Source organism: Drosophila ananassae, chromosome 2R (genome assembly GCF_017639315.1).
Source record: "Drosophila ananassae strain 14024-0371.13 chromosome 2R, ASM1763931v2, whole genome shotgun sequence".
Classification (NCBI taxonomy): Eukaryota; Metazoa; Arthropoda; class Insecta; order Diptera; family Drosophilidae; genus Drosophila; species Drosophila ananassae.
Window position 1 is genome coordinate 7,257,370 of NC_057928.1, and position 23,427 is coordinate 7,280,796.

General features: G+C 45.6%; 4 protein-coding genes across 11 annotated transcripts; 2 read left to right on the forward strand and 2 right to left on the reverse strand.

Annotated features, from left to right (window-relative positions):
- On the reverse strand, positions 1–16,771 carry LOC6493733 (serine/threonine-protein kinase unc-51). 2 transcript variants are annotated; one of them, XM_001958296.4, is made up of 12 exons: positions 15,981–16,771; positions 11,481–11,654; positions 3,865–3,952; positions 3,673–3,798; positions 3,415–3,488; positions 3,194–3,354; positions 3,001–3,137; positions 2,776–2,928; positions 1,511–2,713; positions 1,312–1,448; positions 1,114–1,249; positions 1–1,058 (listed from the first exon to the last, which is right to left on the reverse strand). In XM_001958296.4, the coding sequence occupies exons 1-12, from the start codon at positions 16,068–16,070 to the stop codon at positions 982–984; spliced, it is 2,556 nt and encodes an 851-aa protein (XP_001958332.1). In that variant the 5' UTR covers positions 16,071–16,771; the 3' UTR covers positions 1–981. The 2 variants fall into 2 exon arrangements, with proteins under 2 accessions (XP_001958332.1, XP_014764523.1); XM_014909037.3 differs by having other exon boundaries at positions 2,776–3,137.
- Positions 5,120–10,198, forward strand: LOC6506213 (leucine-rich repeat and transmembrane domain-containing protein 2). 4 transcript variants are annotated; one of them, XM_001958297.4, is made up of 7 exons: positions 5,120–5,395; positions 6,223–6,382; positions 8,111–8,304; positions 8,367–8,896; positions 9,048–9,315; positions 9,390–9,554; positions 9,611–10,198. In XM_001958297.4, exons 2-7 carry the CDS (start codon positions 6,330–6,332, stop codon positions 9,763–9,765), a joined length of 1,365 nt encoding a protein of 454 aa, XP_001958333.1. In that variant the 5' UTR covers positions 5,120–5,395; positions 6,223–6,329; the 3' UTR covers positions 9,766–10,198. The 4 variants fall into 4 exon arrangements, with proteins under 4 accessions (XP_001958333.1, XP_032310069.1, XP_032310070.1 ...); XM_032454178.1 differs by lacking the exon at positions 5,120–5,395 and adding an exon at positions 5,840–6,072; XM_032454179.1 differs by lacking the exon at positions 5,120–5,395 and adding an exon at positions 5,840–6,067.
- Positions 16,772–16,809: 38 nt separating the features above from the next.
- Positions 16,810–22,353, forward strand: LOC6506214 (pneumococcal serine-rich repeat protein). Of its 4 annotated transcripts, none has more exons than XM_032454176.2 (11): positions 16,810–17,077; positions 17,152–17,260; positions 17,701–18,682; positions 18,736–19,320; positions 19,410–19,870; positions 20,066–20,926; positions 20,993–21,216; positions 21,281–21,551; positions 21,610–21,780; positions 21,836–21,943; positions 22,001–22,353. In XM_032454176.2, exons 2-11 carry the CDS (start codon positions 17,189–17,191, stop codon positions 22,148–22,150), a joined length of 3,885 nt encoding a protein of 1,294 aa, XP_032310067.1. In that variant the 5' UTR covers positions 16,810–17,077; positions 17,152–17,188; the 3' UTR covers positions 22,151–22,353. The 4 variants fall into 4 exon arrangements, with proteins under 4 accessions (XP_032310067.1, XP_001958331.2, XP_044570607.1 ...); XM_001958295.4 differs by having other exon boundaries at positions 17,729–18,682; XM_044714672.1 differs by having other exon boundaries at positions 16,811–17,077; positions 17,951–18,682.
- LOC6493732 (splicing factor 3A subunit 2) lies at positions 22,338–23,310 on the reverse strand. Its single transcript, XM_001958294.4, has one exon. The coding sequence runs from the start codon at positions 23,195–23,197 to the stop codon at positions 22,412–22,414; it is 786 nt and encodes a 261-aa protein (XP_001958330.1). The 5' UTR covers positions 23,198–23,310; the 3' UTR covers positions 22,338–22,411.
- Between the last annotated feature and the right edge of the window lie 117 nt (positions 23,311–23,427).

Genomic DNA, 23,427 nt, shown 5'->3' on the forward strand with positions numbered 1-23,427 from the left:
TCTCTTATTAGTTTTTTTATTAGTTTAAATCTTTATTTTGTTTCTCCTTTTATACACTGTTGGATGTGTTTCTCTCTTTTTGTATACCATATACATATATATAGATTTTTTGTCGAAATTTTTGTGGGCTGTTGTAGAAAAACTTAAAAACGTCTCATTAAAATATATAAATTTGTTGTCATTTAAATGAAATACCATTCTTCAAGTTTTAATTATTTGTTTTTTTTTAGAAAAAGACCTAACTAAAAACTATGAACATAGCACATTGTAAACATGTTTGTGTAGTGCAGCCATAAATATTTTATGTATGTACGCATAGAATATAATAATAATAATAGGGGGAATATTAGATTGTTAAATAAGAAAATAGACATTACAGCTACGGGGAATTTCTAGCACATGATATATGTATCGGTTCTCGGGGTAATGGGTAATGGGTTCTGACGTTGTTCCATTAAACATAGCTTTAAACTGAGTTTGGCTTGCATATTGCCCTTTATGTTACTCTAATCCATATGGTTGCTTGGTTAGCTTTCGTGTTGCACATATATATGTAAACATATATATTTATATATTATGGTTATCTTAGATCTACATGGACTCCTTATCTGCCCTTATTCATGTTGCATCTGCACTCGATATATAAGCTTTAACAATTATGGTCGCCGCGAGGGCTGAAAATTATATAGAAAAATCAAAAACTACATACAACTGTATACCTCAAACTATTTACATTGGACAATTTTGGGACTGGGTGGACTCTGAGGAGGCGAGAAATAATGAAGATGTGTTTGATCGTATGTTGGGGGGATGGATGTTGTTTAAATTATTTTTCGGTATGTCTATGTACGGATAGTGTAGTTTTTGTTTCAATCACATATTTGCACTCCCAACGAAAACGGTAATAACTTAAGGAAATGTGTGTTTGCTGTCGTGAAGATTGCCGCTGGAATAAAGCTCATCCCGTAGCCTGTAAATACTTTAGGCATTCTCATCCGTCATATAGATGTATCCATGCTGCTGCAATATGCTCAAGCGCTTCTCCACAGCATCGCGATCTAAAAGTAAACCTACTCATTAGTCTTTTTCCATTTACTAAAGGATTCTACGTACATTTATTCAACAGCATTTTGTCCTGGGGATGATTGCATTTTTGCACCAAAGAATGCAGCAGAATGTGTGCTGTGTTGTAGCGCTCGAAGCAGTTCTTGGTGTTCTTCAACAGCTCGTCCAAGGCAGCCGCTTGACACTTAAATCATAAAATTCAATATTTATATTTAAAGAATAAGAATCAGTAGAGCCTCCACTTACCATATCTAAAGCATAATCGTATAGAATCTTGTCCGCCGTAATATTAAATGCATTTGCCTTCTGCAACAGGCCACTGCCATTCAGGCGCTTGGATTCGAAGAGCATGCTCCGGTATTTGGTGTTCATGGTGAGCAGAGCTGAGGATAACAAGAGTTCAATTATAAGAATTCAATTGGAAGTGGATAAGGTGCCTTCTCACCATTCTTCACATTGGACGATGGCTTCAGGTGGCCATTGCGCAGCTGCTGGGAGGCCAGATTCAAGCCGGAAGACAGAAGCTGAAGTCCCCGAACGAGCAGCACCAGCCGCTCTGCCCGCTTGCAGTGCTCCGGAGCATGCGGTGGAATCTGCTGGGCATCTGCGGTCGCCCCACCTGCCGCCGACTGACTGCCGGCCACCATCAATGTGGAGAGCGGAGCGCACCGCGAGTCGGCCACCTCCTGGATGCAGTCGGTGAGGGCCAGCACAAAGTTGAGCTTGGACAGCGTCTCGTTGTGCTCGCGATCCATCAGCGTCTCCTCCGATAGCTCCGGTGCTTGGAATGCATGTGGCTCACCGCCGCCCCCAGCTCCCGTGTCCAACAAACTGTGCAGCCCACCCGTGGCCCCAAGTTCGGGTAGCGTAAAGGCCCGCGGTCCCAGCATATGATGCTGATTATTGTTCTCCGAACCGCTTCCTGCTGAACCGATCGATCCCAGGGATCCGGGCGCCACCAGCATGGTTGGGCTGCCCAAGGTGGGCAACTTGGTGAGAGCAGCGGACGGTAGGACCGGGGAACTGTTGCCGCTACGGCGCAGTGGCGATTGCGAGTGGCCCGGCGACACCTGCCAGGTGCAGGGGGCATGCGGCGGTGGAGTCTCCGACAGCGAGCCCCCGGAGGCAGATCGCATCCTAGTCGGTGGCGTTCCAATGGCAAACTGCACCGCCGGCGGTGAAATGGAATTAATTTCGCTGCTCACACTGCTCTTGCGCTGATCCGGCCTCGGCTGCTTTACGCTAATGGGCTGGGATCGGGGTATCTGCTGTCCGGCAGCCGCAAGAGTGGCCACTGTCAGTGGGCCAGACCTAGCTGGAGAGCCAGCCGCATTGCTGGCCACATGACGTCGAGCCGGTGCCGGCACTGGTTTGGGCTCCGAAATGGGTAGACTGCTGGGGCGTGGCGGACTGGATTGATTCTGCTGTTGGGGGCGCTGGCCGCCGATAGCGGGCTGGGCTTGAGCAGTGGCCTGGGGCTGGGGCGGGGTCTGGGCGTGGCGCTGATCCTCTGGCAGATTCTTGGGCACCAGCACAAAGTCATCAGAATCCTCGTGGGAGCTACAAGAGCCGCTGTTGTTCTCGCTGTCGCACAGAACACCCACATTGGTGATGGTGGCACAAATGGCCGGGTTGGCCACCACGGAGACTATTTAAGAATCATAATATAATTAGCATTAAAGTCTCGGATAGCTTTTAATATGTGTTTACCCGTGTTCTCCTCCTCTTGGAGGGCCTCCTGCTCCTCGCGCTCCTTTTGCTGCTGCTCGGCCATCTTGACCAGCTGCAGTTCCTGCTCCATCTGCTGCTGCAGGGGGCTCTTGCCCTTGATGGGTGGTGTTCCGCCCAAGGGTGGCATGTCAACTGCAAGAACAGCTGGCTTAGAAACTCGCCGCCGCAAGTTGGCTGCATGGCTAGGACTGGGGCTTGGCTCACCTGGTGAAGCGGCCGCCTTCTTGCCCTGGAGGAAGCGATGCACAAAGAAGGCCTCATGCGAGATCCGATCCTTGGCGTTGCGCCGTAACAAGCACAGCAGCAGATCCCTCAAGTCCGGCGAAACTCCATTTGGAATCCTTTAAAAAGATTATGGTTAGTACGGTCTTAGAGATGAGAGTCCTGAGAGTCATACTTGGGCGCCAGATTGGCATTCTGCTCGTAGTAGAACTTCAACTCATTGGGCGTTTGTGCGTAGAAGGGCGCCTTGCCAGTCAGGCACTGGTAGACGATCGTGCCCAGCGACCAGAGATCTGCCTTGGAGTCGTATTGCAGCGACATGATGACCTCGGGTGCCTATTTAAGTGCAAACTACTATGAGAATCGTGTATTTTTGTGAGGTTTCAATCAACTTACCATATACATTGGAGAACCGCAAAGAGTGGCTGCCATGGCACCGTCGTTAAGAAATCGCGCAAACCCGAAATCGGCTATAAAAGTTAACAAAATAATAGTTAATATTAGACAGAAAATAATTCATTTTTAATTCGTACTAAAATAGAAAACATAAGCCCCTAAAATTAATATTACTAATTGGAAGTTAGACATTTATTAGAATGCATTTGTTATTTTTCTGACAACTATTTAGTTAACAGTCTTAGATGATTTACTTACCAATTTTCAGAGTTATTTTCGATGGAGCTGGCAAGGTTTTGCCATAATTGTGCGATAGCAAAATATTTTGTGGCTTGAGATCACGATGCACAATTCCTTTGGTATAAAGTGCCTTCATAGCACCAGCTGGAAAAGTTATTAGATGGTTTAGTATAAGACTGAAGTAGGTTCCAATTGATAGTATGATCTTACCTAGTTGGACGAGGAAGAGCCTGACGGTGTCCTCGCTAAGCGTCCCCTTCACACTCAGATAGTCCGCCAAGTCCCCTCCATTACAGTACTGAAAATGGAAAAAATAGGAAGATATAGTAATGGGAAAATTAGTAATCGCTTCAATCAACTGTACTCGAGATCTTAAAGCAATCCCCACAAAGCAAAAAGCGTTCTAGGCAAATGAATTAAGTTCAATCAGTGCGAAAATGCCAGACCCCGGGTCTTTCTTTTGTCTGACCGCCAAGCAATTATATAGTACATTGGTATATATACATCTTCTATAGCAGGACAAGGTCAAAGCGAATTTGATTTATAGCAATTTTCTGAATCAAGAACTGGAATTAGGAAATTATGCTTCTGGGACAGGCGCAGCTGCTTCAGAGGCTTTTGTCACGAATTCAGTTCCGGTTTCTTTTGTGAATTTTATGAAAAGGAGCAGAGCCTGCAGGAATAGACTTTCAATGGAGTTGAAATATATTTTAAGATGGTATGACACTGGAATAATGATGGAAACACTACCAAGTTTAAAAGCTAACCCACAAAACATGATTCTTATGGCCAGAACCAGCTGCCAAAAAGGATTTGACCTTGAGGCTGCCAATCGAAGGCATGACTACTCAGCTGCCCAATAAAAAGCCACTCCGACATGGCACTGAGAGTATTTCAGACCAGAATGGTCTGTTTTTTTGCATTGTTTCTCATTGGAGAACCGAAAACATGAGAAAATATATGGACCACTTACAGTTTAATGAGCAAACAAAGCAGCCACGGCTACATTAGACAATTAAATGGCCAAATTGGAATGACAAAAGATTTCACTCGCCATTTGTGAAAACAAAAACTGGTGGAGTGGAGTGGAGGGCTTGGGGCTGGGGGGAGAAAAAGAACATCAAGAGTCACACAAACAAGTCATTGACATGTAAAGTAACATCATCAGGCCATTACAATAAACATAAAAGTAAAAGTTGAAAATGTGGAAAGAAATGGTGGGATTCAATGGGAAAAGAGAGCCACTTGGAGGGTTATTACTTCCCGGGTTACAAGTATTCCTCGAAAACCAGAACGCATGTGTCATACGATTTATTGGAAACTGCACTGGGTTAATTAAAAAACATTTGGGATTTTCTATTCCATAACAATAAAAAAAAAGGGAGAGTTTTAAACGAAATGCGAAAAAATCAAGAGTACATAGCGCCAGCCATAACGCTCTCTGGATCGGCCAACCCTGTCGTCATAGCTTCTGCGATAGCGCTCGGAGCTCATTGTGTCTCCACCGCTCGTGCCAGCCGCACACGCCATTCCGCCATCCCGCCGCTCCAAAATCAGTCCAAAAGATATACCTAAAACAAGACCCAAAAACATAATCATAACTTTGCGTTTGTTTGCCTTGAAGAGGGCGAAAAAGCCGAAAAAAATTGTGAAAAATCTGTGCGCTGCTAAAAGTTATTATTACGGGCATTACGTCCCAAATACCAAATACAACACAGCGCGAATCACTCATGGACTAAAGGTCAAGCATTTCTAGGCGATAAAAATAAAAGCATGCAGCTGTACATATACACAATCTACCTCGAAACTGAATTAAAACAAGTGTTTACCCAAGTACAAAGTGAATAAAGTGAATAAAGTGCTTCTCATTCAAATATTTCAACAAAATCATAAAGAAATATATTTATATATTTAATCTGATGATCCGGCTTAGTCACTTAGTCACTTAGTGTTTGTTGTGTGCCATCTAAATTATGTAAATAAGCGAGTTAAAAGGCTGTACTAATCGATCGAGTCTCCCCCCAGACAAAGTTCAGTTTCTGAAACAGTGATTGATTTTTTATTAAAAACGGTCTTTTTTTTAAAATCTAAACAGTTGGCTGCTTTTATTAAAGAAATTAAAAACGAGCAATTAGTTAATAATTATTAAAAAATACTAAAATATTTGTGTCACTAAAAAAAACAGAGAACTGTAATCAAGAGAGAGAGGAATAAGAAATACTGATAAGATTAGCAGCTCTTGCTAAACACGAACTAAACACTGGAAGATTAAAGGAGAGCCAGCGATAAAAGGCTCTCCGACTTGAGGAGAGCGAGTCGGCGTTCTCTCTTCTCACCTGGCCATCTTACGCTCTGAGACACCTGTCAGTGGCTGGCGAAATTTTTCGCTCACTTGAGAGCCGACAAGCGAGTGGTAGAGTCAGTGCCAGCGGGAGAACTTTTCACGAAATCTTTTTTGGAAAATCTTAAAATCCAAAATCCAATATAATATATCAATATATATATAATATATAGTGTTTAGTGAAAAAAGAAAACAAACCAAAAATAAATAAAAAAATCTATTTTCAGCGGAAAAATGAAATGAAATTCAGTAAATAAACACAAACATTAGCAGGCCCAGTGAATAAATAAAATAAAAGAAAAATAATAATAGAAATAAAAATAAACAAATAATCATGCACGTGTATTACAAATTCGGATTACTTTTAATATTTTTACTCAGCGTAAGGTAAATTGCAAATAATTTGGGGAAATGATTTAAAATTCTTATTAGTTGGTGGTCTGTGATGTAGTAGGATGGACAGAAAAGGGGAAAATAATAATTTATTTATAGAAAAGAAAAAGAAAAGAAGCACTTGCCATGGCAAAGTACAAAGTTTTTATTGAGCAACATTCGTAAGTGAATAATTCGTTCCAACGAACCTGGCAAGGTGCAGAATAGCAGGACTTTGACCCGTTCACCGTTTGGAGATATCATTGCTCATTCCGGTATAATAAAAAAAAATATTGATAGCCTCGGCAACAGCTCTAATTGCTCCTTAGTATGTTCGTGAATTTACACTCCAGATAATCATATCGCATAATCTGATAAAAATAATATGAATATACCGTTGCGAGTTCGATAATTTATGGCGATGCCGCTTCGCCTTATCGCTATTGTTTGGTCAGCGAATTTTTTTTTTAGCCACAACAGGGGCAGGAAATATCGAACCACTGTTGTACAATTTATGACTAACATTTAAGATTTAGATCCAGGAGTTTTTCAGTTATTTTTATCCCCTTCAGATCGAGTGTCAAAGTCAAGTACTCCAGCGAGTGGCTTTCCATTTTAAACATTTTTTATTTCAAGTAGTCAGTGAGTGAGGAGCTATTACGTTGACTAGGTCGTCATGCTCAGCTAGAGTTTAGTTTATACGATTTTTGCAACAATCTTTCAACTAAAATCGACCAAGCTTGGAAGCGATTCGGTAACTTTTTATGTCTTTATTATTCGCTAGAAACATGCATTTCTTAGAGTGATAAGAAATAGGGTTTATAGAACTCCAATCTATTCCAAGACAAGGCACTATTGTTCTGACCGATTTGTCACTTTAATGGCCTCATGACGATTACTGTCAACAATCGCTGAAACTTCACTCGAGAGTCACGCAATTGAAAAGAATTCTAAATGGCATTTTTAAGACACACTTGAGCTACTGTCGCCACACACCCACTTCAAGGGAAGTCGCCTGAGAGCAGGATAACGAAGGATTTAGAATCAGACGACTAAATTGCCGCAAAAAAATATAAACGAAAAAAGTGAGAGTAAACCAAATCGTCGAAAAACCGGTCAAGATGTCTCTCTGAAATGCCGTAAACGGGTTTCGACTGTCTCTCTTCCACTAAATCTCAAATACAGTGCGTTTCACACATATAAGGCCATACAAAGATAGAAGCTAAGGTCTATAACTCCATAACTTATGAGAGAACCTAAGTATTTTTTATTTAAAAGGAATATTTAATAAAAAATCTCAAACATATAGAAACCTATTTATCTGCCCAAAGTTGTTGAATGAAATACCTGTCTGCTATTTGCCCGCACAGGTAGGCATACATATATTCATTCATGTTATCCCAGGGTGGAAAACATAAACAAAAGCGTATAATGATAGTGGGGAAACCGGAGACACTGCCAAGTCGAACATGGCGCGGCTCTGCCAAAATGGGTCAAGTGCGTTTTCAGGACAAATTAGCGAGAGGTGTGTTCGCCTTCAAGACGGCCAGCCAGTGATGTAAGCCAGTTCTGGCCAGAACTGCCAATTTTATTTACTTTTTGGCCAATTCAAGTTTACAAATCGGTTAGATAATAGCTCTATAAATAATGACCAGTTCTGTGTTTGGGTATTGAAGTAGCAATCACTTTTCAATCAGAAAATAATTAATACTATTAATTATTTAATACTATTCTGATTTCCAGTATTAGTCACACAAATGGAGCTCCCGCGAGCAGTGAACAGTCCCAACTGTCCCCCACCTTCGAGGACGACTACAACGATTACGACGAGGACTACAGCGATGAAGCGTCGGACAAGGGTCCTGAGACAGCAGAGAATAGACTGATGCCACAATCATCTTCAACATCGACCACCACAACATTTCGACCAATTTTTAGTGAGTTTTTTGTTGAATCCCTTTTAATGTCTGACCAGTCGACTTATTATTTTGATTTTTAGACATACCACGACGTAGCAACCATGTCCTGGAGCCCAGTTGTCCGCGCAACTGCCACTGCTTGGAGGACTTCAAGTACGTCCAGTGCACGAACGCCCATCTGACCCATGTACCCCTGGACATGCCCAAAACGGCGGCGATCATAGATTTAAGCCACAATGTGATTTCCGAACTGAGGCCGGAGGACTTTGCCAACCTGTCGAGGGTCCAGGAGATCAATCTGAACCACAACCTGATCAGTCGCATAGACACCGAGGTCTTCCAGGGCCTGGAGCGTCTGCAGCGCCTGCGACTGGCCAACAACCGCCTGACCAAGATAGATCCGGACACCTTTGCGCCGGCCAGGGAGCTGTCCATTCTCGACCTGAGCAATAACTCCATTGCCCAGCGACTGGACGGAGCGTTCCTCAACCAGCCGGGATTGATAGAGTTCAGTTGCTCGAACTGCAGCTGGACAGAGCTGCCGGAGCAGACGTTCGAGAACATGAGTGCCCTGCAGGTGCTCCGACTGGACAAGAACGATTTCAAACAGGTGAGATTTGCGCGCCAAGGTATCGCACTGCCTATCGGTCTATCGGGGGGGACGATAGTTGGCGCAGCCCCAGTTCAGCCCCAAAACATCTGTTCTCAACCGACAATATAGTTGTCCCGCTTCCGCTCACGCAGTCTTTTTCACTTGACAGCAAATCAATACGAGAGCTTTCACGCCGCTGAAGAACATAATTAAACTGAAGTTGCCGGAGCTGGACCAGCCCAACATCGAGGAGCTGTGCAACCTGCTCAAGTCCATAGACAACATCAGCTTCCGCCACTTCGACGTCAGCTGCTTCGAGCTCGTCCTGGGCACCTCCTTCAACGACAGTCTCATCCAGGCCACCGACCCGCCGTTCCATCGTGTTACGGATCTCCCGACCACCACACCGAAGCCCACAGCGGCTCCACCGCGCACTGGTGAGTTGCCTCATTAAAATTCTAAACAATAGTGTGAATTCTATAGTTAATATTTGTCTTTACTTCACGTACAGCCGATCGCAGTCGGAGCAAAATGGCAAACAGCACGGAGTTGGCAAAGGCCGGAATCATGAGTTCAGTGACTGAGAGCAGCGGGGTGAGTGCGGAGGCGGCCGGCGACCAGGAGAAGAGCAACCAGGTGGCCATATCCCAGGAGGCCATCAACACCCTGCTCATCTGTAAGTGATCCGGCATACTTCTCTGGCAGAAGTAAACTATTGTTTAATATTTTCAGGCATCATGGTCATCGCGGTGATCGGGATTATCATTGGGCTGATCTGCCGGAAGGACATTGGAGGGATCAAGACCAAATGCTGCCGCACTAGCAAGCCAGAGCCAAAGGACCAGGTGCATCCCACCGAGGAGATACCCTTAAATAAGCTAGCCTAAAGAAAGAAACCAGAAGACCAAATCTAGAAACACATCCTATCCGTTTAAACAATTCCATTTCGATGGCATTTTGTGTTAGATTATAAATAGGTAGATGTACGTGCATGTATATGGATAATTAGTTGACTACTTTGACTCATCAAGCTCTGCTCCATTGTTCGCCAGCACAACAGCTTCCAGTAAAATGAATTCCCAAATCCGTTGTTAGATTCTAGTTAGTTATAGCAGGTATAGCAGCTGCCTAGTCGCTTAGCGTTCTACTATTATTTAGGGGAGCACGGGAAACCCAACCACAAAAAAAAACAAAAAACAAGAAACAAAAATGTAAAACCCACTCCTGGCTCTGTTCTAGAGATACTTTAGTTTTTAGAGCTTAGCCCTAGATTTTTTGCCAAAATACAATAAAAAAGAGATAATTGTAAATAGAACACAAGGAGGATGTGTATTTAATTCTTTCATAATGGATAAATGACAAAATAAATGAGAACCAGTAGGCGATAATCACTGTTTATTGTCCAGACTAGCTGACACCTGATAACTTTCATTGTTTTTCCGCAACCACAACCCCTTCCCGCAGTTATTTATCTTCGGAAAACAGATTAAGAAGCCAGTAAACAGATCGTAAAATATTGGCAACGTAAATAAACAAATCCGGCGCACCAAATTAATCAAAAGAGTGGCAAGTAGTGGGAAAATGTGATGGAACAACACGTGGCAGTGTGGATTCAATAGATACGGGTATCATCCGAGCTGATTATGTTCGTGGAACGGACTCCAGGCCGTCTAACGAGCGACAAACAAACCAAAGCACATGGCCTGGGGCGGAGAACCCAGAGAGAATGGGGTCAAAGTCAGGCCCAGATTTCTGATACAAGCAGGGAATTGAAAACAAAACAATAAGCTACAGATTAGTTCGATTAACCCACTCACTCCTATCAGAGTTTGAGTTTTGATTATTCATTCATTCATTCGTTTGTTTCTTTTATATAAGAATGGCAATCTTAACTAATCTCTAAGGATTAATCTCTTAAGAAATACAAAGAAAGTATATCTTTTTTTATTATAACTTTTACTAAACACCTTTATCGTAGACCCTCTGCTAGACCCTCCTAGAGTGTGTTTTATAAGAAAAACAACCCTATCAACCCTTATCTAACGAAAAAAAGAAGCTAATTCTCATGGTAGAGAGGAATTTGACCTAATTTCAAGATAATGTATAATGGATTGTATATAAACACTGAGTGCTAACACCATATAGACACCTGTAACCCACTTTGGGTTGAACAAACCCGAGGTCAGTTCCCAGTAAACTTTGGGGTGAAAATTAACTAAATGCGTATTAAGGAGAGAGAATATAAAATAAACAAGTTATAGCCTTCTTAAAGAATATAATTCTCTGAATACTACCCCTAATACCATATTATTTCCAGTCCACTAATAGGTATCGAGGTAGTCGCTCCCATATAGACCCATTCTATTCACACTTTATTTTTGTTTACGAATTCATTTCGCAACTTCCGCAATTAATGGCGTAGCATTTTGGTTAAAACGAGGCGGTCTGGGGCGGTCTCCAAGTGGGCGATGGACAGGGCAGTGACGTGCTACTGGCCGACGTGCATTTTGCTCCTCAGTTCCCACTCCCTTCCCATCACCTGGCCTGACTCACCCACGTTTTAGCCATAAAAGCACTTAATATTTACGAACTTCTCACTTACCTCCATGACCAGGCTGACGCAATCCTGCGACTCCTTGCAGTCCAGCAGAGCCACCACATTCTCATGGTGCAGCTCGGTGAGTTCCTTCAGGATCTTAATCTCCTTGCCCAGCAGATTCTGCGTCTTCAGTTGACCCTTCTTGGTGATGCACTTGATGGCCACCGGCATGTGTTTCTGCAATTAACACGAGGAAGCGAAAACACTTTCATTAATATTTAAACAGGGGGCTAGGCACTCTTAAAGTCATTGAACGGCCAAACCTACTTATCATATTATAAACCAAAGTCGGGGAAGTGATACAATCGTATGAGGTTTTCATTAACATATTGACTTATTTTTGAGTTCAATGTCAATGGATAATTAATGAAAAGTGTAGAGTTAAAGAGTTATTAAGGATAAACAGTATATAACACATGATTTTTAGACAAAAAGGGGTTAGAGGATGCTTAGCTGCAATGTATGAGAAGCGTGGAGAAGGGCGCACTTTTCAAAAACACTTTAAAAATCGAAGATTTTATAGACTTTCTCGAATTCCTATTGTAATTCAAGGCTGATTAAGTAGCTTTAGCTTGAATTATTGATTTAAAAATCGTATTTCCAACTAAGAAACTTGTTTTCTTGAGGAATTTCGAGCCTCAATCGTCATAAACAGCAGCTGCAGCCATTAATGCCTTCTCCAAATGTTTACACACTCCTCGGGCAAATGCTTTAATTAGCACGCACTGAACGAGTAACGAGGAAGGAGGAAGCCGGCGGAGGAAAATGCAAATCCCAGAACCGACTGAGGGTCAGCGACGTGTTGGTGGGTCTCGCTCGGTTAGCCTGTTATTATTAGATACGCAAAAACGCATTCAACCAGCAGACAAGGAGGGAAATGAGGAGGGACTGGCAGTAAATGCGGTGAATAAGATTGTTTACTTCGAGCGTTCGTTCGAGTGACGAACTGCAGGCCCAGTTAGCGGGTTGAGTTAGCCGGCTGATAAGGCCTGGGATACTGCCTGGGATGGCCTTATTTGTTTTTCACTCGGCAGGTGACAATGACTCCCTTTGTCTGTTGAGAGCTTAAGCCCCCAGTCTCAGGTCTCAGGTCTAGTTCCTCCATAGACTTCTCTCTGGAATATCGAATCACCTCATTACTGGTTCACGTGCCAACTGAATGCCCCTGGAAATCGATATGCTCTTCCATAACTGCTACAATCTTACAAAGTGCATTGGCGAGTGTATTTTTAAATGAAGAATCTCTTTTATATTACTGCCAATAGCCGTAAATCAAGCGAAGCCTGCAGCTTCTGACCGATAACAGATGCACTTCTGCCTGTTTGTTTGCGGCAATCGCGAGGCATCTGTTGTCAAGCTCCGGCAGAGGCAGTGGCAGTGTTTAATGGGTGAAGACCCCTAGCCCGAACTAGATTACAGAAGGTCAGCGATAATCCTTCATATATCATGAAAAAGACTGGCGATTTGACTGGCGACTTAAATATACATTTTTACGTCACTGCCTTGGTCTTGTATTTTGTTTACCTTCCATACCCAGATAGTAGAACCACCAAGAGATTAGATTACTCAGCGGAAGCCGGGCAGTTCTTGACCCAATCACCTCGATCCGGCACCTCGAGCAGCTCTGGAGCCAAATCTGTGTCAGAAGCGAACGGGAAAGTTGCCCCGCCAGCTTCGAATGCGAGGAAAAATGGAAAACGCAGACCTTTTCAACTTCAAGGTGCAGCTTCGCTGAATTTCATCAACTGGAGAAACCTGCACCCAAAAATAGAGGTTCATTGAACCACGAGTGGTGTGATAAGAGGCAAGAAATTGCTGGCTTTTGGGGGTCGGTCTTGTGGCTTGGAGGAGGTGCAATGGCCCCCCTAACTAACTTTTGGCCATAAATAGCCAAACAGGCAGAGACTAAAGCGAGTGCAGCAAAAGTATCTGATGGATACAGAGACTGTGGTGACTTCATCAACTAGTTTGGCGGGTGAAATGTATCTCAGCCATAAACTTGGCTAACAAATCGCGGAAATTCTCACATTATTTGCGACGCAAAACTTTTATACTTTGGCCAGCTAATTTGGCCAGAACTGGAGCTCTCCATCAGCTCCCCTGTCAGAAACTAGTTTCTGAGATACGTCTGGAATATGTCGCTGAATAATAATGCTTTGATTTGTGGATTTGTTTTGGTCTGCACGTGTTTCAGATTGGAAAGGTAATCGTGTTTCCCAAACCAACCGAAGACTTCCCTTCTGCCCACCTTGAAATAAAATAAAATAAAAAATAAATTAAATTAAAACACTTTCACAATCATTTAAATCATTTCTGTAATCATCCAAACAGGGGCCTGCCCAGAGAGCCCATTAAACCATTCAAGATTGATTATAAAACCACTAAAATATTGTACAATCTGAACTCTGATAGATTCCTCATAGATTATAGACTCTATAGAGTCTATAGACTTTTCCGAGACGCATTTTTCAGACACACTCTCTCGGTTCAAATGCAAATTAAACTGCAGCCAACTTTGGACAAACAAACTATATGAATATGCATGGTTTTGAGAACGAGATACCAGGGGGAAGGGATTGCGCAACCTACTAGAGCTGGAACTGGACAGGAGTGGGGGCTGTTCCATGAATGCTATGAACATGGCACTTAGAACGTAATATTTGCATGATTCCGGCGACTACACTTATGCAATTGCATTGGCTGGCGATAAAACGCAGTGTTCTGTTCCGTTCTGTTCTGTGAGTTATGGAAACACGTGTCGTCTGGATTGGCACATGCCGGCGTATCCACCAGATACAGATACTCAGATTAATTCATTCAGAGAAACTAGAGAAAAGGGAAAACTATATAGACGACGCTGGTTGTCATTTATTTTGGGAACTGGATCCTCCTTCGAGGAGGAGGACGAGACTTCCTTTTCACTCCGCAGGTCGTGCACTTCTCGGGTGTGTATCTTCCATTACTATTTTTAGCCAAATAGTCTGCCAGAGCCAGAGCCAGAGCCACGTGCAGACAAAAGACATGATTCTTTGTGCCGGTCCTTTGGGTTCTGTTTGGCTTGGAGAAGTGATTAGGCTAATGTCGGGTCATGGCGGCCGCCAAACCAGTTACTCCGAAAAGGCCATAAACGGAGAGATCCGGACTTGAAGTATTTATTATTTTTCAAAGATTTCTTGACTAAATAGAGTCTCACAAGAAGCAGTTTATCTGGGGGATTGGATATGAAAGTATACAATTACAAGATAAATGAGTAGGGATCTCTAGATCTTTAACAAATAAAAGAAAAAAGAGAAATCCATCAATCATCGAGTTGGAGGGAGATCTCTTATAGGTGACTTTGCCTTTGTTATTGGACTGGCAGTAGTTGTTGTCATTGTCGCACTGCACTCGCAATTAATAATGTGTAATTAATTTACAGGCCAGACGAACTTGAGCAACTTAGAAATACAAAAAAATATATATGAAAAAAACACTTGATAAGAAGGCTTTGTTGCACAAACAATAACAAAACAAGAAAACACTGAAAAAGCAATATGTTTTTGGACTTAATCTTATGGAAATACAGAGATACATACATGTATCTGTCAGATATATGTGGCGGGGGAGATCGGCTGGTGGATACAGAAAACAGCTGATGCAATAACTGGCAGCTGTTGCCGCTTCAGGCTTTTCACTTTTTGTTTTGCTTTATAATATAAACTTTATGCTATAAGCATTAAAAAAATTAATATTAATGAGTTTAATGCGAATATTTGGTGGAAAGATTTGATAAAAGTTGCTTGACCTGCCAATAGTTTCAGATTAAATCAATTAAAACTAATTATTTAAAGGTCTGAGGGGTCTTAAATCTTATGGCATTTTCTCTTATCAAGAAACAAATCATTTTTATGTTTTTTTCTTAAGAAACCCCAACTATTTGGCCCTTTCCAAGCCCAAGAAACTGGCTGACAATCGTTGAGAATAATTTATTTTCGCTTCGACCCTGAAATAGTTCAAAGGCACCATGAAAACCCATACACAGAATATACATTTTTCGACGCAGTGGTGGACTTGGAGCTCCAAAGCACGTGCGTGTGGCAGCCAAACAGCAGAATTTGCTTCAAAAATCAAAGGGGCAGGGTGGCAGCAATAGAAAATAAACAAAAGTTGTGCCTTTTGAAGCGAATGGTGGAAGATAAACGGCAACAAAGGGTGGGGATTGTAGAGGACTGTGTGATTTTTTGTACCTTAAATTAATTTTAATTTTAATTTAATTTGTTTAATTATTTCTTTTGGGGCAGGAGCTTCTTTGGCGATTTCTGCGGCGCACTCGCATGTGTTTACCTTCGACAATGGCGCATTGTTAATAATATTAGCTTTTTTTTTGTTTTTTTTTTTTGCGACCAAGCCCCGTATTTGTCACAAAACAATAACAATCGCGGGGGGTGGGGGGGATGGATGAAAAACAGGTTAATAACATGATGGAATGGTGAAAAAAGGGGGGAGAGGAGACTGGATGCTTACCTTGCGATGACGACCCTTGTAGACGACGGCAAAGGCGCCGTGGCCAAGCATATCCTTGGAGCTGTATTCATAGTCCCCGACAATATTCATTGCATGCGAGGATGAAGGATGCGCCCGGATGCCTGGATGTGGATGTACTCTCTGGTGGATGGCCCTTCTCCCACTACCACTGTCACTTCCACTCTTCCACTCCCCCACTCACTCTCTCTCCCTCTCTCACTCGGCACGAACACACCACTAACTAACACACGCACGTCGCTTGGCTCTCCTCGTTTTCTTTGCTTTTGCTTTTCTTTGCTTTGCTTTTCTTTGCCTTCCAATTGCAATTGTGGAAAATCAATTTTTTATTCCTGGGCCAGCAACTGGCTGCGAATTCTGGCTGCTGCACTTTCCAACCTGCTGCCGTTTGGCTTTTCACGTAACGCGTTTCCTTGGCTTGTGCTGTCCACAATTATCAGTGGCCACTCACTCTAATTTCACTTTGTAATTGAATTAAATTGTGTGTTTTTTTTGCTCTTCGCCTTCGTGTTCCGTGCTCCGTGTCGCTCGCTCACATCGGACAAGGCACACACGCACTCCACGACAACTGCAACTGTTTCCTGGCTTGGCAAATTTTAATTTTTTAACCAGCGAAAAACTTTGCAAAATCCGAGTAGCTGTTTGTCCGATTCTTCTTCTATTCGCGATTCGATTGGGGTTTCTGAGGGGATTGGGCAGGTGATAGATGTTGATATTTCGTTAGAGGTGGACGTGTATCGTGAGTAGTAGCGATATATACTGCAGGGTGTGGTAGCACTGATTTTTACTGGAGGTAACACTGATGGCCTTGCCGGACATCGGCAACAAAAAATCGATAGTTCGATATCAAAAATACATGTTCGTCATCCCTAGTAGCAGGAAACACAATAAGATCCATTTAATTAATAGAAAGCGCGGCGGAAAAACCAATTCCCGACTCACAGGGACAACAAAGTGATTCTTAGGCCAGAAAAACGGCAAGTAGTGCTGCCACTTTGTCAAGAACTGTGTTTTTCAGTCTGTCCGAGCGTGGGCAGAGAGTACAGTGGCATCCAGTGCATAGATAAGAGAAAGAGGAGGTGGGCAACAAGCGAGGTGGAGCTTAACGTGGAGCTGGCATCTGATTCCAGGTGTTATTGTTGCTGTATTGCAGAACTTGTTCCGAAAATCAGCCAGTATGAGCGCCCCAAATGATGGCGGCGCGGGAGGCGGACCAGGAGCGGTGGGAGGCGGCGGCGGAAGTACAGCTACAGCACCATCAGGTATGTTGAACGATATCCGAGTGTACTATACTCGCATATATAAATATATGTATGCACCAGTAACAAATAAAAAGCCCTGTATTAGCATTGTCCCCGTGTATGCGTGTGTATACATAACATTTGTGCGCCTCTCTTTACTCTCCCATACGCGCACTGTTTGTTTCCGATTCCCCTTTGTGCCTCACCTTCGTGGCAAATGCTGTTCTCTCTCTCTCTCGCTCTCTTTGTGTCCATGTTGTGTGCTTTGTTGTTACTGTGCATTCGTGGCAGGGTTGCCAAGTGTCCCTTCATGTGTTCTAATTGTTTGGAATTAAAAAATTAGCTTTAATCGTAATAATTGTAGTATTTTGAAAGCATAACTAGCCAGATTTGTGTTTGTCGCTTGTCCGTCCAAACATGTGCGTCCCAATTGGAATATTTTTTCTAACGAAATCTCATAGAAAATACCCACTACTGCCGCCCGCACAGCCCCAGCCCCCCTGAAAACCATTAAGATACGCACCCAGCCATTTCTTCCTCATGCACCATCATTGCTGTCATCGGTTCAAGTCACTTCATCGTCATCGGTGGCACCCGCAACCGCATCCGCATCCGCATCCCTGGTATCACACTCAAATCCGCCCTTTCAGCTGCGCGGCGTCATTAACAAGTACTCATTGCCGTCCACCCATTTACTCCAATCCTCTGCAGCGCACCCGGCGGTGGCCGCCAAGATCACCCATGTCAAGTCGGACGGCGGCGGCGGGATCTCCATTTCGGGTACTCCCATCCTCAGCGGCGGGACAATCAAAGTGGCAGCCGCCAATCCCGCCCAGCAACCCATTTCTCTCAGCACGGGACAGGCCACCACGGCAGCTTCCATCAGAGCCATCGGGGCGGGAGGTCAGTCCACGCAGGTGCGTGTTGTCATGCCGATGATCAAGCAGCTGGAGAACGTCACGGCGACGGGTAGGACGCAGATTACGGCGATACCAGCAGCTCCGGCCAGAAGTGTCTCGAATGCTTCCATCACCGTAACCAGGCCGGTGACCCAGGCCACATATCTGCCGAGGGCCAGCGTCACTGCCACCCAGATGGGTGGCGTGGGAGTCGGGGTGGGCCAGCGTCTAGTAACCCCTCTCAGAGCCACATCGTCCGCTTCGGCCACTGTGACACCAGCAGCTCCCACGGGTATTAGCACAACTGGTGGCTTTATCCGCGGAGCAACCGCTTCCGTGAGCAGGAGTGGAGTGGCGGTGTCTACGCAGCCACCGTCCACAGTGATCTCGTCCAGCAACAGCGCCGCCTGGATGCAGAGTCCCACGGGACAGGTGCAACTGATCCGTGCCATCCCCCAGCCGCGACAAAGGATCATCACCACGTCGGCGGGCGTTAGCAGTGCCAATGTGGTAACCACGGCTAATCCGGTCCAAGCACCAACGGGTAAGTGTTTAAAGGTTCTGCCTCCCGCGCCTTCTAACCCTGATTCCTTGCAGCTCTTTCAGTTTCTGCTGCCCAAACGCTGACGCCGCAGTCCACGGGACCGGCAGGTGTTCCCCAAGCCTACGTGGCCACTGTCTTGCCACAGAGGCAGCAACAGGCCACTCTGGTCTACTCCTCAAACGTGTCCACCCCGAACGCAAATCCCAATCCTGGCCAGCAGTTTAATTCCCGTTTCGCTGTGGCTACGCCCACTGGGGGAGTAACGACCACAACACCCGGGGGAACTACAGTCACTTCGCGACAAGTGCGACCCATATCGTTGGGGAAGGGCTTTACAGGAGCCAAGTTGAACACGACGAGCATCAGTATCAGGGCACCCCACCCCCAGCTCAATGCCAGCGTTACTCCTTCCCAGACGCCCGTTAGTGTCTCGGGAGGAGCGACAGTGGCGCCGGGACGAGGGCCAGGTGGTGCTGGAGCCGCTCTGACGGCTACGAATCTGCCCACCACGCGGATCATACAACTGCAGCAGCCGGCGACGGCAGCCACGCAGCAGATAATCGGATCGGCTGCTCGCCTGGCTGGCAATGTGATGCTGCAGCCCTTTTTGATGAGCACTTCGGCGGCAGCTAAGATGGGTAAGTGAGCCGGAACTGGGAAGTGTAACTACTCACCCGAACCAATACAACCTCGCCATCTAATTGAATCCTTTTGAAATATCTTTCAGGCATTCGTCCCCCAGTTACCATGACGGCCAAGGTGCAGCCCTCACTGACCATTACGCAGCTGAATCCCATCGGCAAACTATCCACGGCCGGATCAACCGGCACACCGACCATGACCCCGCAGGGTGTGACCAGCATCCAGGCGGTGCCAGTACCGAGTGTCTCGGCTAGTGTGGTGACTCCCAGTCCGGTAACCGGAGCGACTGCAGCTGCTGGTGGCGCCACCGTGCTGCCCCTGACCATAAGCGGCAGGGGAGAAGCCGTCGGACCCGCAGGCAACATCCTCACGGGCACCTTGACTCCCATTAAGAATGCCAGTGGCATCACCGTGGGCAAGATGATGATGGCGCCGACAACGGCTGCGGCACCAGGCTCGGATGTTACTGTTAGCAGTGGAGCTACAGTGACCGGGTTTCAGCGTACTTGGAATCCAGTGGTGGCTTCCCAGAGCCAATTGATGAAGGTGCGGTCTTGATAATCTTTAATTGTAGTTAAGGTAGAAATTGTAATTAAAACAATTGCCTTTTTCGGGAACTTTTCCTTGAACCGCCTCGTTAACTATCGAGTTTAGTTGAAGACTGAAGTTAAACCCAACAAAGGCCTACTTTCTACCAAGTGACATCTCCCTAATAGTTTAATTATTTCCACTTTTTGGCAGATTGATGAAAAGGGTAGTGCAGCTACGATCTACTACGAATCAATGCCGGCATCCTCGTCCACTGGCGTACTCTCGTTGACCACCACCACCGTGACTCAGAGCAGTCAGTCCCAAGCCCAATTGGTGAGCAGTGCTGGCGGAAGCAGCTTATCCGTTTCTTCGCTGCCATTTGCCAGCCATGCCTCGGCATCCGGAGCAGCAGGTTCCGGGGCTGGATCACAAGCCACCTTTACAGTGCTACCGTCCGGGGCGGCTGGAGCGGCGGCTACCCGAACTATCGGCCATCAGCAACTGATAATACCAACGGCGGCGAACAGTGCCCCGCCGCAGCACATGGTCATCCCGTTGCACACGTCCGTAAAGGTGACCACGGGAGCAGGCAACCCCCAGCAGGCGGGCGGAAGTGGAGCACTGGTGCCCAACTTCATGCGCAAACGAGACGCCGAGGGCTCGCCCATTCGGGCAGCCAAGAACCTGGGACCCACGTTGCTCTCCATGGCCAGTAACTCGAACAGTGCCACCAACTCCGGTTCCACGTTCAGTTTGAAACCCGTTTTTGTGGCGGTGCCCTCGTCGGTTAGCTCGGCACTCACGGTGGAGGCTTTGGCCAAAAAGGAAAGGGAGCGGGTGGCCCATGGAGCCCCCAGTAATGCACCCACGGTAGCATCTTCTGAGACTACCATCTCGACCACAAGAAATCTCCGTGCCGAGTCCCCGGCGTCCTCGGATGGTTCTACTACAGTATCGGCGAACTCTTCGCCTGGCGTGGATCAGCAGTTGCAGGACAGGATTGGCGAGCCATCGACGGCGAGAGGAACGAGTGGTCGCGACAATGCCACGCATTTCAATCCCATAAATGAGGTGAGTTGAAGGGAAGGTGGTAGCTTAAAACTATTTCATAAAATGTGTATTTTTCTCACCTTGAAGATGTACTCCTCGCATCAGGGACACTCGTCGATGGGAGCTCGTGGCAGCTCCTTTGTAGATGTCCAAGCACCAACGCCGCAACAGCAGCAACCTCAGCAGCCGACGCCCCACGTGGCGGGATCTGCGCAATTGGCACAGCAACCAGGAACGCGAATGAATGGCACCGGCAGCAGCTCCAGTTCGAGCTACGATTGTTCCGCCAGGAAGAAACCACGAAGATCGACGTACGATGCATAAATTTAACTATATTAGATTGTAATTTTAATTAATATCCTTTTGATATTCTAGTAATGACAGTCAGCACTCAACCCAGAGCCAGGCATCCTTGTCACTGCCACCACCGAGTGCGGAACCTACACCTACTGCTGCAGCAGCCTACATGCAGAAGCACAACAATGGAGGTCTACTGGTGGCAGCACCTGCGCCGGGAGTGGCTCCCAATAGTGCCCCAGTCGAGGCCAACCATCGGAACAGCACACCAGCAGTGGCGGGCAACAAGGAGAACGCCAATCCCGTCGACTTTGTTATTCGGCGTCCGCGCAACTGTGCTTTGCTGAATGTAAGAAGCCATCAGCTCCATTATCTCCTACTTTTGTCATTAAAATGTGTGTTTTCAGACCTATAAGCCCACCCACAAGCTGGCCACCAATCACTTCCATCGATACACGGATGTGAAGCCCAGGGAGGAGCGACGAGCCACAGTCATTGATTTGGCCAATCAGCCCAATGTGCGGGAGAAGATAAATGGATGGAAGATCTATCACTTACGGACGCAAATGGAAGACTTGGTATGTCCAGTGTCCCAGTCTTGAAAACATTTTTTAATCTTGTTCTCCTCTTTAGAACGAATCTGAGATGGTCAGCCTGGGGCAGCTAGAAACCATGCTACAAGCTCTGGAAAAGGACAAGGACAAGCACAGCGAAATAGAGCGCGTTAGTGAGCTGCTAAAGGTGGGTTTGCCTTGGAACTCGTACTTGATACAATTATTAATCCGATACTCCTTTTAGGGCAATATCCAGCGGAGTAAAATCATCACGGATGGCATCAACGAGGCCCAGAATCAGCTTATGAAAATCTTTGAGCACAAGCCCCACGTCTCAGACATCATTAGCCGCTGTGCCTCCAAGCGCAACTTCAAGAAGCGAGAGAAAATGTAGACCACTGACCATGGACCAGGAGGAGGACCAGACCATCCACCAGGACCATGTACTGATAATTTGTACATTTGCCTACTTTAAGAGTCTAGATTAGAGAATTTTACCTTAACACTACTCACTATCCATTTGTAGGACAAACCATTACAAAGAAAACGGCAATATTTTTTAACTTTCTTTAAATACAAAGTTTTAGAGTTGTATAATTAGTAAGACTTTTATTTGAATCTGAGGTGTTTCTGTAAAATTTTACACCAGGGCCAGTTACATGGGCGGCGGAGGAGGAACTCCATTAAACATAGGGTGGTGCATAGCTGGTCGTGGTGGTCCTGGTATGGGGAAGCCGCCAGGTGGTCCGATCGCCCTGTGAAGGTTGGGCGGTGGTGGTGGCATGATCTTGGGCTCGAACTTGAAGGCAAACTGCAGGAAGAACTGCTTCGTGTCCCGGTTCCAGTGCGTCCAGAATTTACCCTCGCTCTTCTCCACTTCCCTCGAGGGAACCTTGAAACCTATTGTCTCGTACGGCTCAGAAGCAAATAAGAGGTACTGCCATTTGCGGTCTGGCGGCTCGATCTTCTGCTCGTAGGCGGACATGAACCGGTGGCGCGGGACGATGGAATCCGAAATCTCGGGGTAATCGATCTGAAACAGCAGCGACTGCTGCCCATTGGAGGGCTCTCTCTGCTTGGTCACCCGGTAACCGGGTCGTCCGATCTTCACGAACTTCTTCGGCTCCACGCGGGGTTTCTCCGGTGCCAGCAGCGATGAGGGGGCTTCCTTAGCCTCCTTGGCGGCTCTGCGCGCCAGATTCTCCTGATGCTTCTTGCCCTGCGTGTGGGCCAGGTAGCTTCCCTCGTTGTTGTGCAGAGTCAGGCACAGCTTGCACTCGTAGGAGCCCAAGTGGTTTTTCATGAAATACGGATCTTTGTTCAGATCTATGGTCTCCAGCGCCAGTTGCCGCAGACGTTCCTTGCGGTCGCGGTTCGATTCCGACCAGGAGGCAACGCCTCCGCTGCCGGTCTTGCCACCGGCGCGGTTCTGAAAGTCCATTTTTCCAAGATTATTTCAATTTATTTGCTAAAAACGTTGTCGCTTTTTTCGGAAAATTATTGCTGGTGTAGATAACAGGGTTGCCGAGTGATGCGTTGTTCAGAGTGACCGTATCGATAACAAAAAATAATACTAGCTCGACAACTAAGTTAGATTGCGCTAAAAATGCTTTCAAAAAAGGTTTTTATTAATCAAAAAATTATCTTTTCTCTATAAATTCTTAAGTCTTG